We start from the raw sequence: 14,306 nt of genomic DNA, 5'->3' as shown, positions 1-14,306 counted from the left end.
GAGGCTGAGGCAGGAGAATCGCCTGAACGCAAGAGGCGGAGTTTGGAGTGAACTGAGATTGTGCCACTGCTCTCCAGGACACAGAACGAGGCTCCATCTCAATTTAAAAAAAACAAAAAAACAACCAACCATAAAAAACAAAACACAGTGCAATCTTAAACTGAAATTGTAGAAAAGTATAAAACAAAAACAAAAAAATACACATCAAAAAATAAAATCGAAATCCCATTTTACTTGACTCTGTCTACTCTGCCCTCAGCCTTGGCTAAAACCACTTACAAGACCAGAAATTAATTAATTAATGAAATTTAAAAGTGCTTGGAAGGAAAAACAAAGTAACACAGTGAATGGACTTAACACCATGATTGATTAGCTACAGTTGAAAAATGTTAAGACTTTTAATCAACCATAGAAACTCAGGTATGGTTTGATAGCTACAATAAAACACTTAAATGAGTTGTCAGGTAAAATGAGAACTGTTCTTGGATTACTTGAAAAGACAAATGTAGATATTTACGTTATAGGAATCCAAATTTGATTTGATTTCAGGGATACTATTTAGAGTTGGACCACTTTAAAAAGAGCCATTAAGTGCTAAAGGGTCACACCTGGAATGTAACAGAACTCAAAGACGAAAAAGGTGGTCAGACTAGATGACCCCTTTCAGTCTAGACCTGTTTTGATTAAGATACACTCCATTTTTTTCTTTATTACTGAAATGTTTCTCTTCCTACATTTCAGGCATCAATATTTGACTATGCTTCTTGGAAAGACAGAATTCTGGTCTTTTTAAACTCTGGGGATATTGAGAAAACCACATATATAGAGGGGAAGCACCAGGACAAGAATAATCTTGAATGTTCTCTCATGGTCGCTTGAAATCAAGTAACACATGTTAATGCTGTATATACTGTCTTGTCACTTCTACATCTAAGTGAATACAGAAGGACAGATACCCAAGAAACTTAACACATAAGAAGTCCCAAATATGATGCTCAATTGGCTATTTAGTAGCATTTCACCCCATCTCCTTACTTGCAGACATCCTATTGATATGAGAAGCTACTGGTTAGAATAGGAGATGTTCTAACGTAGTTAAAAGTTTTCTACTTACACCCATTCAAATATTTTTGGGTTTATTTATTAAGTATTTAAAAATACATGTATAAGGAGAGGGCAAAAGAGTTAATCTTGCCCACTCTGAAGTTTATGGCGATGTTTTACTACGCTTCATTCCCCATGATTTTGAGGCATGCTAATGCATGAATATTCAAGTACAAGCCAGGCACAACTATGCCTCTGGAGATAGATGCTATGGGCCATCCCAGATATAAAAAATAGGAATTACATTATTTTGGAGGTCTGATTCAATCTCATTAATCTGCCAAAGGATGGAATCTGACTTCCAACTACAGGTATCGGAAGCTTCAGGTTTTTGAGTTCAGACGGAAAGTCAACATCTAAATAATAATAGAAGATTAGCAGGCTGGATTTGCAGACCTTAGGAGAAATACCGATATTATGGGTATATAAAGTAGGAAAAGTGGGCACTATTCTAATACAGTAGCTTTAAGGGCATGAGAAGAGATGCTAAAAGATGGCGTCACTCTAAAGGACTTCTTCCACAATTTAGCATTCTTTAGGATAACAGGACTGTACTAAATATTAGGTTGTATTACATTCAGTTCCATAATTACTTATCCTTTTCTTCTGGGCTAAGTACTGTGCTAGGTATCTTGAATAACAAAAATGATAAAAATAGTCCCCTTTTTAAAGAAATTAAAGATTGAGTAGTCTAGACAAAGTCACGCTTTTACTTAGGAGTATTAAAGCTCTGACAGGTTTCACTTATCAGATTAGTTGTCTATTCAATTGTAGAGTAGAGAAGATGGTATTGAAGGGTTGGTCACCAGGCAGGCAGATTTTGATGAGGGGAAATGTTCAGAGAGTGAGGTGCTTTCCAAAAAAGGCAGATTTTGGTAGAATATTGGAATGGTACAACATGGGAGGGTGAGATGAGTTAGCACTGGATGTTGATAAAAAATGTAAATGGATTCTAAAGGCACTTTGTTCACCTAATGGCATTTTTAAGTCTACCAAGAATATTAATATATCAGATTTTTTCTTTTCTAGTATTAATATTAGAAAGAACATCAAATAGCCCACTTGAAAACTTTCTATTTATTTATTTATTGAGGCAAGGTCTCATTCTGTCACTCAGGCTGCAGTGCAGTGACACAACCACAGCTCATGTTATCCTTAACCTCCTGGATTCAAGAGATCCTCCAGCCTCAGCCTCCCAAGTAGCTAGGACCACAGGTGCATGCCCCCATGATCAGCTAATTTTTAAATTTTTTGTACAGATAGGGTCTTGCTATGGTGCCTGGGGCTGGTCTTGAACTCCTAGGCTAAAACAATCCTTCCACTTTGGTCTCCTAAAATGTTGGGATTAAAGGTATAAGCCACTGTGCCTCGCTTAGAAATTTTCTGTATAGGTACAAACAACATTTTGTCCCTATATACTACCCAAAAGTCAACTGCTTAAGCAATTTTTTTTCTGTTAATTTTTTTTGTTTTCTTTTGTAATAATCCACCAACGGTATGCAAGAAAATAGAGCAATCACCAACCTGAGTAATACAACATGATCAAAATCCTTCCTTGTTTTAAGAATCCTTTCTTGCCAAGATGAAAAACGCAATAAAGTAGTTTCTATATTTGAATGTAGTTCTATTTTATCTTCATGTGTCCATATTTCAATGCCAACCAACGTCACATGGATGTTTAAGGTTTTATAAATCTGTTCAAAGAAGAAACCATTTTTCACAAAGTCAGGTTGCTGGAAAGATTCTGCAATATTATTATATTCCTTTACATTTTCCCCAAAACAATAATTTGAACTTGTGAGGTATATAAGTAAACAGTGCAAGCCTCATGTTACAAACAGATATATCAAAATGGGACAGAGTGCATTGCCCAGAATACCTGGTGAATTTTCTGGGCAACAGTGAAATTTAATCAGAAAGATATGCCTCCTCAAACGATCATAAGTCTTACAGGCACTGTCTCAAGATGTGCTGGAAGAATTTATTAAAGTTCTGAGTTTAGAACTGGTCTAAAAGCATAAGTTTACTAACAGTGGCAGGTGGTGTGACTGCTCCTTATTCACCTTTATACTTTAAGCCAAGGGTTCGTTCTGTGACAGGTTAGAAAGTTGGTATTGGTTTTCAAAAACTTACCTGCTGTGTTCGATCTTTATGTTTGATTTCTGTAACTACCTTTTTTTTAAAATCTGAGAAATGTTACTAGGGATTGCTCTAAGCAGGCAGAAATAGTTGTAGCCTATACACCTCACACCTATTTCTACCTGCTCTGTAAACACCTGGGTGATAGGTACTTTTATGCCAGGACAAAAGAAGTTGGAGTTTATGCAATTGTTATGGGAATTTTGAGAGAAAGGACTATGTGTTGTATCAGTTTTATATTCCACAACAGTCAGTACAAGTAGGTTGAAAGACAGTGAATGATAAAGTATCAACGCTGAATGAACAGAAATGGAACGATCATTCATACAACGTTACTAGGCAATGTAACTAGTCAATAAGAAGGGTAATACTTATATCATTCCTGTAACAATAAACTTGTGTTAATATTCTACTTTTCTTAATCTACAGATATGAATATACTCAATTCCATGTGTCAATAGAGGCCAAAAGGTCAGTTCATAATCATGAGAATTAGATGCCTTTTAAACTCTCCTGAAGTTAGACATCTAGTTAAACTCTGACCTCAAATCCACAAAGCCTGTGATATGCATCCTTATTCCTCTTGGCCCTGAATTTTTTGTTTGTTTGTTTTTGAGATAGGGTCCCACTCTGTCACCCAGTCTGGAGTGTAGTGGTGCAATCATAGCTCATTGCAAAGTTGAAATCCTGGGCTCAAAGGATCCTCCCACCTCAGTTTCCTGAGTAGTTGGAACTACAGGCACACACCACTGCACCTGACTGTCTTTTCTTTCTTTCTTTCCTTCCTTTCCTTTCCTTTCCTTTCCTTTCCTTTCCTTTCCTTTCCTTTCCTTTCCTTTCCTTTCCCTTCCTTTCCTTTCTTCTATTTTTTTTTTTTGTTGGGATGATGTCTCACTTTGTTGCCCAGTCTAGTCTTGAACTCCTGGGCTCAGTGATTCTCCTGCCTTGATCTTCCAAAGTGTTGGGATTACAAGCATGAGCCACCACACCAGGCTCTTGACCCTAATCTTAATGTGTGGTAAACTTTAGAAATTAAGTACTACATAGCAATAATTATTTTAACCTGGGATTTTCAGAGCCTCTTTATTCGTAAGTGGGCTTTATATTTGCAAGACTATGCACAAGTGCAAACGGAAATATTATTTGTCATTCTGATTATATTTTCTTCTCATAAGAACAAATCTTATAAAATAAAAGCCATGCTTTATTTGCTAAATTCTTGGATAGTTTTGGATACACACATATGGAAGGTTGTGGAGACTTGAACTGCTCTTTATAGTAGGGAAATAACTATGGAATCTCTAAGTTGAAAGGGGTGAAGACATAAAGTCAAAATAAGAAAGGACCCAGTGAAATAATATGAGTATGGGCTCTGTGAAGGATAATAAAGGGTCAGTAAGAAGGGATACAATGGCCAGGCACACGGGCTTTTAGACTTTGTTACCTTAAATTGTTTGTTTTATAATGTGCTATGTAATCTCCAAATCTAAACTGCAAATCTTCAGTAAAAGTTCAGTAATATGCAATGGTTTTATATGTATGTTTATTTGAAGATTAGAAACCAAGGAGAGAGTTTTAGTCTTGAGTTGGGGTCAATGCCAGGGAAGTGATAAAAGACATAATTACAAGATAAAAGGAATGGAAGAAAACAGAAGTAATTATGAGATGTAATCATTGCACTCCATACTGTTCCTTCCTCCCTCTTACAAAAAGGCATGGGGAAAATTTTCAATTTCCACAGACATAAATTGAAATAGTTGGGAGAAGTTCTGCTTCTGCCTACAATGTATGAAGTTAGAAAGAATGTTGCCTCTACCCTGACAAAAAGGACAAGCCAGAGAAACTACAAAATCATATAATTTTTTCTGAGTCCACCAGAGAACTGAGGCAATAGGGCCAAGTGTGCCTGAACCTTAAGCAAAGACAGTCTCCTTCAAGGAGAGATGGTGCCAGAGCACCTCCCTTGTGGCAGATAATGAGAAAGAAAGATGTTGGGCACTTATTAATGGGTAGAAATAATTGACCAAATATCATTAATGAATTGCTTAAGGCCAAGTATGGGATAGAAGGAGAATGCAGAGCCCCATGGAGATCCAGACACAGGGATCTCAGGTCCGCACACAGATTGATCTCCATGGGCCTCCGTGGATGCCGATAACCACAGTGGGGGACAGAGAGGGAGTTTCAAGATGGCCTCCCTCAGTGGTGCGGGCCTGAAGAAGGGGAGAATTGCTGCTTTGCAAAAAATTATAAAATTTACCGAACTCTTTCCCCAAGGAACACAAGCCTTAAGCTGCCAAGGGAGCTATAGCAAATTTTCCCCCCAGAACCCAAATTAAAATTTATTACAGCTGAAGAAAAGGAAAACAAAACAAAGCAAATCAAAACAAAAATAGCCTTCTACTCCTGGAGGAGAGGTGGGAAACTGTCCTGAACCCAGACCATTCGGGATCTCCTACCAATGGAGAGGAAAATGAACACTGAGAAATACTCAGCCAATGACCCATGGACAGAGCTTCCCTAAGACTGAGGTTAAATCAGGATAATAGAAAGTGCTCTGGGCCCCATAACTAGGCTAGAAGGCACTGAGGAGCAAACAACAGGCCACTATTGAAGAAGGGGTGAGAATGTGAAGGGAGGTGCTGGCTCTCAAAGCCTAAAGTTGAGAATGGAACAGAAATAAGGGGAAAAGCTCTCCAACAATGCAGGACCCATCGTATGCACAAAGTAACACTAGATGAATACGCAGTTGATAGTTCACTGCAGGTAGCAGTAGCAACAGCAAAACCAGCTCAATTTCTGACCAGATTAATCGACTTCCACATGTTAACGACCTAGCAAAAGAAGAAGTGCACCATTTCAGGCATAAATACTATTTTCTTAGACTCTACTATGCATACTGTCTACCATCCAATAAAACATTAAAGAACATATAAAAGAGCATGAAAAGACAACCCACTGTTGGAGAGAAAAGAGCTGACAAAACTAAACTCATAGATGACCCACATGCTGAAATTGTCTGACGGGAAATTTAAATTAGTTATCAATAATATGTTGAAGGCTCTAATGGAAAAGATGGATGTGGTTTGCAGAATTCTAAGATGGCCCCCAAGGATTCCTGTTCCTGGACACTAACACACTGTGGAATGACCTCCCTTTCAATGCGGGCAGCACTGTGAGTATGATGAATTTCACTAGTATATTTAGGTTATGATACAGCACAAAGATAAAGGGAGCTTACAGCTTTTCAGATGCAATTAAGGTACCCAAATCAGAGGATTCTGAGTTGAATAACAGTGAACTTACTGTGGGTAGACCTAATTTAATCTTTGAAAACAAGTCTAGTAATTTGAAGCAGCAGCATTTCTCCTGGTGGCCCAAAGAAGAAACCTGACATGTTGTGAAAGGGTCCAAGAGAGCACTGTGTGGTAAGAAATTGTCAGGGCCCCCAGTAACTGAGATGGCCCCAGCAGACAGCCAGCAAGAATTTGAGGACTTCAATCCTGCAACTGCATGAACTAAATTCTACCAACAACAACAAGCTGAGATCCCCAGGCCCGATTTCCTCATTCTGAGATCCTGAGCAGAGAACCCAGTTATGCTGTACCCAGATTCCTGCCTACAAAAATTGTGAGATTGTTAATGAGTGTTGTTCTAAGGTGCTAGGTTTGTGGTAACTTGTTATGTAGTAATAAAAAAATGAATATATTGAAAAACAAGCTTGAAAAGATGAGGGAATTTCAGCAGAGAGGTGGAAACTATAAAAGAGAGTGGATGAAAATAGCAGAGTACATATATAGTGGTAGACACAAAGAATACCATTGATGAATACATCAGTAGGCTAGACAAGGGTGAGGAAAGAATACTGTAGGCCCAACAAAAATTAGCCAAATGGAAACACAAAGAGTTAAGAGTGAAAACCACATAGGGGGCCGGGCGCGGTGGCTCAAGCCTGTAATCCCAGCACTTTGGGAGGCCGAGACGGGCGGATCACGAGGTCAGGAGATCGAGACCATCCTGGCTAACATGGTGAAACCCCGTCTCTACTAAAAATACAAAAAACTAGCCGGGCGACGTGGCGGGCGCCTGTAGTCCCAGCTACTTGGGAGGCTGAGGCAGGAGAATGGCGTGAACCCAGGAGGCGGAGCTTGCAGTGAGCTGAGATCCGGCCACTGCACTCCAACCTGGGCGACAGAGCGAGACTCCGTCTCAAAAAAAAAAAAAAAAAAAAAAAAAAAAAGAAAACCACATAGGGGAAGGTCCAAAGCTGTGGGAAAATCACAAGATCTAATATTTGTATAATAGAAACACGACAAAGAGAAGAGAGATAAGAAGGCAGAAGAAATATTTGAAGAGATCATGGTCAATAATTTTTAAAAATAATATAAAACAGCAAATCACAGATCCAAGAAGTTCAGAGAATCCAACACTATAAATACCACACACACACACACACACACACACACACACACACACACACACACTGATGAGGGTATGCCAAAGGGACACATAGACCAGCTGAAATATTGCCCAATGGACGAAAGTGAAACAATTTGAGCAACAAGATAAAGTAGTGTTAGGTTGTAACTCAAAGTACAAAATAAATATCCACTGATATAAATAAATTATTAAATACATGTTAATGGAAGAAAAGAGATAAATCTCTTGCATAGAAAAATTTCAAGCAATTTATGTAGATGCTCCATTGTCAAGGAGGAAGAGCGTAATTTACACTTCTTAAGTGTGAGCTGTGCATAGTAACTTTCTTTCAAAGAATATATTACTGTAAGGAAGCATACACTTTCCATATGACCCAGTATTTCTACTTCTTCGTTACTTACCAAAGAAAAATGAGATTTTATAATTGCACATACAACTATACACAAATGTTTAAAGCCATTGTATTTACAATAGCCAAAAACTACAAGCAGATTAAATGTCCCTCAACTGGTGAATTAGTAACCACTGGCCTAGAGGGGCCTTCCGTACTGCTTTTTCCTATGGGGTCTCTTTATCCTAGTAATAGGGCTGAGGTGTCTCAGAATGAGTCAGCAAAAAAGAAAAAAAAAAATGTGTTGCAATTCACAATTTGTTTTTTTAAAGGGTTATATACCTCATTCTAATTTAGACAAATTAAGCATTTTAATATATTTTACTGAAATACTTACTCCACTTTCTATGCCAAACCATGGACAACAAATTATAGCTTAAAAGACTTTTCATTATACAACTTCACAGAGCAGTGATTTAAAGTAGTGCGATTTGGTTTACAGTGATTGATTTTCATATTCTTTGTACATTGCTTCATAAATTTTGTGGTTAGAGACCAAGTTTTGAAACTTATTTCAATATTAAATGCCATTTACATCGAAAATTGAAAATTCAGAGCTGTGGTTTGTTGTTATTATTTTTTCCTGTGGATTTTTGTTATGAGTCTACTTGGTGAATCTTTGTGCTTTGTACTTCCTTAATATCAGGTGACTACAATAGTCCAGCAGAGATCTATGCTGAAAGGTTCTTTGCATTCATATTATTGGTTTGATTCAAAAACTATATCAAACCTTACCATGTTGACAAAATTGACCATTCCCCAAATTCGGTTCCTTAGTTTATTGTGAGGATGACTATTCCTGCGATACTGGAAATATAAATATCATATTAATATTCATTAATAATAGGAGTTGCATAAAAGCTCAACAAAATACTTCATTCATCATCAGCTATTACAAAGAAAAAAAATCATTGGCCTAATGAAGAAAGAGAACTCCTTTCATTCAGCTAAACACCAGACAACTTAAATAAGTTTTTGATATAAAATAACTAAATACAGCCCTCCTAAAGACATGCTTAGGTTTAGTATTACTTCAAGTTTTTCTTTCTAACTTTGTTTCGTTTTCACATTACATTATACTACATTATATTAATTTATTAAACCAACTGATTAGTGTTCTTTAGAGTCCATTTTTTAATCACATAGATGAAACAAACCTATTAAAGCTACAAAGCAATCAATATATGGCAAAGAACAGCAACTTTATTAACCCTTCTGTGTCCTTGGTGTTCACAAAATAAAGAATATATAATAAAAAAACCCACTGGAGCTGGAGATATGCTGAACAGGGACAGGAAAGTGTAGCTACCCCTTCTCTCCAGGAAACAGCTATGAGGGCAAACCAGACTTTCATGTCCCGTCTATTCTGACTTTTGTTCTCTCTTTTTAACTGCATTCCCTTTTTGTACCATTGGGATCTTGTATCAATTATCAATTTAGACTTGATCAAATGTACTTAATAATAACGTAAGGTGTACTGTAGGGATAAATGCAAATGGTCAAACTTCTTTCATAATAAAAATAAGAAATTAACCTGTCTTTCCTGAATCTTACAAGTATCTACTTGTTACCATCCCATTGCTCTCCTGTTACGTTAAATATCAAAATACTGCTAAGATATAGCATTCTTCAATTTTCATCTCCCACCTACTCAACCTACTACACTCTGATTATAACTGCCACTATTCCATTGAAACTATTTTTTAAAACCCACAAATATTCTCCTAATTATCAAATAAATTGTGAATATATTTTCCTTTCTGGTCATCTTGTCCACATGTAATGTTGACCATTTTCAATTTCAACAAATTTCTTAACTTCTTGGTTTCTATTACCCCGTACACTCCTGCTATTTTATTGTGCGTTCCCATTATCCTTTTAAATACTGGATGACAAACATGTTTCCCAACAGGATTTCCACTGATTGCTTGATAGATAAGAATTACCCAAAAGTCACTGCCTAAAATTCACTGTGGAGAGAGATTCTGAGGCTATTTTAGGGATCACAAAGATTAGGTACTTTATCAATCAGTGATTTTCAACCAGAGGAGAGGGAGGAGGAATGGTTAGGTATGAGCTTTGCACTTTTATTGTCAAATCTTTATTTAGTGGTTGGTGTTTCCCAGGATTCAGACATTTGTGTTCTGCTCTTCTTTTTCAACTTGCTAGCTGTCAGTGTATCATCCATATCCTCACTTAACTTCCCTGCTGAGAATTCCACACTATCTTCAAGATATGTAAACTTCTCAACATGTTTCCAAAGACTGCCTTTGGTTTCCTTATTTTATTTGATTGGAATGCTCACATTTTCTACCCTCCTCTTGCTTTCTTGCCCTTTATATTGTTGTTGTTCCTCGAGACAAGGTCTTGCTCTATCATCCAGGCTGGAGTGCATTGGCGTGAACATGACTCATTGCAGCCTTGACCTCCTGGGCTCATTTGATCCTCCTGTCTCAGCCTCCCGTGTAGTTGTATTCACAGGTACACACCACCACACCCAGCTATTTTTTTCTTTCTTTTCTTTTCTTTTTTTTTTGGAGTGATGGGGTCTCGCTCTGTTGCCCAGGCTGGTCTCAAACTCCTGGTCTCAAACAATCCTCCCACTTTGGCTTCCCAAAGTGCTGGGATTACAAGGATGAGCCACCGCCCCTGACCTCTGCTGCCCTTTTTATTTGGCTATCATATATATCATTAATTCTCAGGACCTAGCATAATGAATGCACATTAACTATTTGTCAAATGAAAATGGATGATTTACCATAGGAAATTATCTAAATAAAGAAACCCTTAAATATTTCAAGACAGTATTAAAGCAGCACATGCAAGAGCTATACATGTAAAGCCCAGTTTAATGCAACTAAAATAACACCAAGCAACCCTTCTCCTAGTATCTGAGTAAAACTTTTAATAACCTGTCCTTACTCTTTGATAACACATATATTATTATTAAGAGCAGTGTCTCTTAGCACTCTTTTTAAAATTTCTCAACAACATGACAATGTAAGCCTATCTGTTTAGTGCTTAGAACTTACAATTTCTATTTAAAATTTTTTTAGTAGGTAAACCAGTTTCTTCTATTTTTAATGTGTAAAAATGTTATATCTTTTCAATTAAAATGGGTCTTACCTTTTTTTTTCTTATTACATTGGCTGGGAATTTCAGTAAAAATGTTGAAAGAAATCTGGTGACAATGAGCAAATGTTCCTTATTCCCAATTTTGGAGGAAAACTGCCAACATTTTATTAATAAGTTTAATGTTGATACTGAATAGGAGTTTGGTAAATATTCTTTATTTTCTTCCACTTTTTATATCCCAAGAGGTTTATGATGAATGAGTGCTGAATTATATGTGTGTGTATACATACACACACACCTACTATATACATACATATATAGTACATACATTTGAGATTGTTACTTTCAAAAAATCTATTCATGTCAAAGCAAAGCAATATTCACATCACTGGAGAAAACCATCACTCTCATGTAAACTTTGTATGGATATATCTTGGCTTGGGCTTGCAAATATTTTTTGGACATTTGAAGTTGCATTTATAAGTGAATTTAGCTTGTAATTTTACTTTCTTATAAGATCATGTCTAGATGTGTTACCAATATTATCAGTTGTCATAGATTGTTATTGTAATAACTCAAGGAATCACTCTTACTGGTATCTATATCTTTTTATAAGTTTCCTCCAACGTTGATTCTAGGCTTGGACATATGACTTACTTTGGGTGAGACATGTAAACATGTACAAACAGAAGCTTGAAAAGCTCTTGCACCTGGAGCCTCTCCTCTCTTTTGATGCTTCGATGCCCAGCTATGATGCAAGAAAGCACAACCAGCTAGGCTGCTGGAGAGACATGGCCAGCTGAAACCCAATACCACGTACCAGGCAAATGACTGTGGCCATCTTAGACTAGCCAGCCAGTGGAGTCAATAGATTATTGCAGCTGCATGAGTCATTGATTACCCACCAGGTTTTGATTAGTTTATGACACAGTGGTAGATAAATAATACAAAGATTAGACTAACCATCTAAAATGCAGGATTTTTTCCTCTTTTCCTATTCTGTGGAACAGTTTGTAAAAGATAAGGTTATTTATTACAACAAACTTTGGTAAAACTTGTCATCAAACTAGTCTGAGTCTGGTGTTTTTATTTGTTAATAGGTTATAGACTCCTTACGTAATTTTTCAAACTTGTAAATCATTTTGGGATTTTCTATTTATTGTTGAGTCAGCTTGATAACATTTAACTACATACTTCTGTTTATAAATTTATTGGTACATAGTTCTTCATATATTTTTAATGATGTGTAACCTTAATTTTATTTATAATTGTGTTTTATTTTCTAACTTTACATAGATTATTATTTTTTTTAATCGGCATTGTCAGAAACTTGACTATTTCATTAATGTTTTCAGAGAACTAGTACTTGGCTCTGTTGAACTACTCCATTGGACATTTTTTTGTCTTTTGTTTCGCCTTGTGGTTTTATTGATTTTTGTCATTGTTAAATTACTTTCCTCTTTCTATCTTCCTTGGATTTATACTGTTCTGTTTTCAAATCTCTCTAGTTGGACTCTTAGCCTCTTTATTTTCTTTCTTTTTTCTTAATAAAACTGTTTAAATTGACAAATGTCTAAATACTGGCATGCTACCTGTATCGAGTAAATTTTACTTTAGTGTTTTTTTTTTTTTGTCAGTTATAAATAGTCCATAATTTCAGATTTAATTTTTTAGACAATTAATATTTGGAAATATATTTTACTTTAAGTTTCCCAACCAATGGTCTTTTAATGGTCTAATTAAACAATTTTTGTTATAACTTCTAATTTGGTTGTGGTAAAAAAGAAAAAAGTGATCTTATGATATCTCTTTGCTATTTCTGTTTATTTTCTTTGTGGCCAGATTCCCTGTTAATTTTTTCAAATATGTTATCTGTACATGAAAAATATACATATTCTTTTTTAAAAAAATGCAAGGTAATATATCAATTGGTTAGATCCAACTTACATTTATGTAGTTCAAATCTTATCAATTTTTGCTGAAGCTATTCCTCTGGACTTAAAATTTTCTGATAGAGAAGAGCTAAAAAATACCCTACTTTCTCTGGCAAACCTGTTACATTTTTGTTATCTTTTTAAACTTTGTTGTTAGGTGTTTTCATATTTTATGTCCTTCTGGTGCTCTTTTTCTAATTAATTTTCCAATTTATCTCAAATAACTTTTTAAATCATAAATTATCCTTTACATACTATTAAAATAATAAGATATCTTTTTGGGGGGAAAGAACTACTTTATCTTATTTAATGAGATTTTTCAAGTTTCTGAGAAGTTTAGCTATGTTTCTTATGAATATCATAATATCCTTTTTTTTATATACAGTTTGAGCTTCTAACTTCTTTTTTTGTTGTTGTTTTGCTTTGTTTTTTGGGAGATGGAGGGAGTCTCGCTCTGTCACCCAGTCTGGAGTGCAGTGGCGTGATCTTGGCTCACTGCAACCTCCACCTCCCGGATTCAAGCAATTCTCCTGCCTTAACCACCTGAGAACCTGGGATTACAGGCACGTGCCACCTCGCCCGGCTAATTTTCATATTTTTAGTAGAGACGGGGTTTCACTGTGTTAGTCAGGCTGGTCTTGAACTCCTGACCTCAGATGATCCACCCGCCTTGGCCTCCCAAAGTGCTGGGATTACAGGCATGAGCCACCACGCCTGGTCAAGACTTTCTAACTTCTAACAGGCAGATGTAATTGTTATATTTACTCTAATTTCTGACACATTTGGAATTACTTTCACATATTATTTTGTTTTTGTATTTACAATTCTGTATGTATGTATGTATATATGTAATATAGTCATACATTGCTTAACAATGAGAATATATTCTGAGAAATGGATTCTTGGGTGATTTCATCATTGTGCAAACATCATAAAGCATACTTACACAAACCTGGATGTTATTACCTACTACACATGTATACCATATGGTATAGCCTACTGCTCCTAGGCTGCAAACCTGTAGAGCAGGTTACTATACTGAATATTGTAGGCAATTGTAACATAATGTTTTTTGTATATGTAAACTTAGAAGAAGTGCCAAAAAAAGTTATAAATGACAAAAAATAAAAAGTAAAAAACTGGTATGCCTCCTAGGGAACTTACTATGAATGGAGCTTACAGGACTGAAGGTTTCTCAGAGTGAATCAATGAATGAATCAGTG

General features: G+C 36.1%; 1 protein-coding gene across 1 annotated transcript in view; it reads right to left on the bottom strand.

Moving 5' to 3' along the window:
* ADAM7 (ADAM metallopeptidase domain 7) overlaps positions 1–14,306 on the bottom strand; it is a 65,427-nt gene that overhangs the window by 24,797 nt on the left and 26,324 nt on the right. The window contains exons 8-9 of the mRNA XM_010364115.2: positions 8,810–8,881; positions 2,629–2,798 (exon numbers count right to left, since the gene is read on the bottom strand). Of these exons, the coding sequence (XP_010362417.1) occupies positions 2,629–2,798; positions 8,810–8,881 (242 nt within the window). The remainder of the gene's footprint in view (positions 1–2,628; positions 2,799–8,809; positions 8,882–14,306) is intronic.

The sequence above is a fragment of the Rhinopithecus roxellana genome, chromosome 9, assembly GCF_007565055.1.
Source record: "Rhinopithecus roxellana isolate Shanxi Qingling chromosome 9, ASM756505v1, whole genome shotgun sequence".
Lineage (NCBI taxonomy): Eukaryota > Metazoa > Chordata > Mammalia > Primates > Cercopithecidae > Rhinopithecus > Rhinopithecus roxellana.
This window is presented reverse-complemented; position numbering and strand designations above follow the sequence as displayed.